This window comes from Orycteropus afer, unplaced genomic scaffold (assembly GCF_000298275.1).
Source record: "Orycteropus afer afer isolate SDZICR_OR568_19922 unplaced genomic scaffold, OryAfe1.0 scaffold00253, whole genome shotgun sequence".
NCBI classification, from domain to species: Eukaryota; Metazoa; Chordata; class Mammalia; order Tubulidentata; family Orycteropodidae; genus Orycteropus; species Orycteropus afer.
The window spans coordinates 3,006,145-3,008,681 of NW_006921840.1; the positions used below are offsets into that span (position 1 = coordinate 3,006,145).

Below are 2,537 nucleotides of genomic sequence, written 5' to 3' on the forward strand. Positions count from 1 at the left end.
ACGGCACATAACAACTTTAATGCAAAATCAAGGAACACTAAAGAGGTATATTCAATACAAATGCAAATTTATTACTATGTATTTGCAAGAATACATTCAGTTCACCCATGAAAACTTCTAACATTTTTGTTCACGAACCAGTCTTATTTTAAAGCTTTGATAGAAAGCAGGATTTTAATACTGATGCTATTGGTAAGATCAGACATATTAAAATTTGTTAATAAAATATATAATTATCAATTCCACAAAAGAATAATTTCTATTATCACAAATATGAAATACATTTTCATACAAAAGGTGGTAAAAATAATTTGTTTATAGCAGTCCTTTTTGCCTCCTAAGTGGCAGCTGGAGTTATAGGGAAATATTTTTGGTTGTCACAACTGTGTCTGTGTGTGTGTGTAAGGGGGAACCACTGCATCTGTCTGAGTATAGGCCAGGGAGGCTTCCAAATATCCTACCAGGCAAAGGCACACAGCACAGTCCCTCATGATAAACATTGTTGTTGTTGTTATTTGCCATCGAGTCGGCCCCGACTCATAGCGACCCCTCCTTGGGCTTCCAAGGCAGTATCACTACGGAAGTAGGAATTATCTGGCCCAAAAAACCCAATGGTGCTAAGGCTGAGAAACTCTGGTTTATAGGCTTCACTCCCTTATTAATTTTATCCACATTTAGGCATTCACCAAGAAAAGAAGGGTGTGACTCAGAAATGTAACAAGCTCAGGCAAATTCAATCTAGACAATTTCTCTGTTTGAGAAATGATGCTATTTTCCATCACAGAAAGGAAGAGAAATGCACTGAGTACATCAGTAAAAGCAAGCTGTTGGACAATGTTTTAACTCCTCACCAACCTTTGCTTCTGCCTTCAACCTTGCCTATAATTTGCAGAGCAGATCCACAAATACCCAAATACAGATGGAAAAATTCATGCCAAAATTTTCTGGAATTTTTCTCACCATTACCCTATCCCATTTGGTTCAATGGCAAACTGTTTACAGTTAGAAATACTAACTAATTCCAGAGTCTGGACTCTTGTAGCTAAGTTTGTTTGTTTTGAATAGCAGTTTTTCATCTCAAAAATGAAACCTCATAGAGAATATGAGTGCATTTAGATGGTGTACTATGCATTAAGCATCTGTTTTACTTTATCTGTCTTTGGTAGCAATGCAAGATACACTGTTCATTATGGGTTGCACTCAAAAGTGTCAATGACATTGTTTTTTTTTTTTTCAACCTAATAAAAAACAGTTGGAAGGGAAAAAAAAAAAAAAAAAAGGATACTATTGCTGCTCCAACATATTGAGCTGACTCCGTGGGGTGATGTGTGTGGGTTGAACTTTTCCACCAAGGTCATAGATGAAGCATCCCATATTTTAATATCATCTCCCGATGAAGCAAATCTGAAGCTTTCCTGCATGACTGCACCTATAAATAGTTTAAAATAATAAACTTAGAAAGCAGTTGAGGACAGGCCAAAAAAAAATGTCAAAATGAAGCAGCTACTATAAAATAAGCGCATGTGGCTCTACTAGTTGACTTTTGTCCCACTAGATGCACTCACCACAAAGCAGCTGGGGTGATTCTTTTTAAAACATAAACCAGATCATTCTCCTAGTGGCCCTTCCAAGGGCTCTCCACAGCAACTATAATGAAACCCAACTTCCTTAGCATGCCTCCCAAGACCTGGCCCCTGTGTACCTCTATCATTCTTCCCCCAAGTCCACCAGATTCCAGATCTGGCCTTCAATCTCTCATGCAACAAGCTGAGGTCATTCTCATCTCTGCATTTTCTGCTCCCGCTGCCAGGAAAGCGCTTTCCCTGCCACATGCCCATGGCCATCTATCGCCTCATCATTTAAGTGTCAGCTCAAATGTCTCCTCCTCAGAAAGGGCTTCCCCAGGCACCGCGACTAAGGCGGGCTATCATCCTCTGTCCTATTACCCTGTTTCATTTTTTTCATGACACTAAAGCTATCTGACATTCTTACCACTTCTAAAGTCTACCTCCTTAGACTTGAATGAAACAAAGATTACCAGATCCTTGGAAAGTCCTTGGCACACAGTAGGTACTCACAGTACCTATTCAACAAACAACTATTGGATAGGTGACTTCCTTATCTTTTAAAAAATATATGATATCAAACTGTAACACTCCTGGTGTTCTGAATCCAATCACCCCAGTTTTTCCAAACAAATCCAAAATTAGCAAACATGGCCGAAGGAAAGAAACTAAGTCCCTATACTAATACTTGGTCAACAGTGTCATCACTCAATTATTTATTCATGATACATAACACAAACATATAACCTAATAAGGTGATTTCCCAATCACAGCAGTCTAGAAGAAAGTAGACAGGGAAGCTGCTCTAGGCAGACATTTTAAAAAGTAGCAAGTAGTAACAGATGACAAGTCATGAAAAAAACAGCCCTCCATACCTGCCTCCATTGGACAGGGCAAGACTAGCAAGCCATTATTGATGTCACATACAGGTCTTCAAATCATCAACAAAACACAACATTATAGTCATAATAA

At 38.6% G+C, this 2,537-nt stretch overlaps 1 protein-coding gene across 1 annotated transcript in view; it reads right to left on the minus strand.

Moving 5' to 3' along the window:
• The window catches only part of NEDD1 (NEDD1 gamma-tubulin ring complex targeting factor), an 82,495-nt gene extending 80,651 nt beyond the window's left edge, over nt 1–1,844 (minus strand). Inside the window, exons 1-2 of the mRNA XM_007949767.2 lie at nt 1,786–1,844; nt 1,286–1,431 (exon numbers count right to left, since the gene is read on the minus strand). Coding sequence (XP_007947958.2) covers nt 1,286–1,431; nt 1,786–1,844 — 205 coding nt within the window. The remainder of the gene's footprint in view (nt 1–1,285; nt 1,432–1,785) is intronic.
• Between the last annotated feature and the right edge of the window lie 693 nt (nt 1,845–2,537).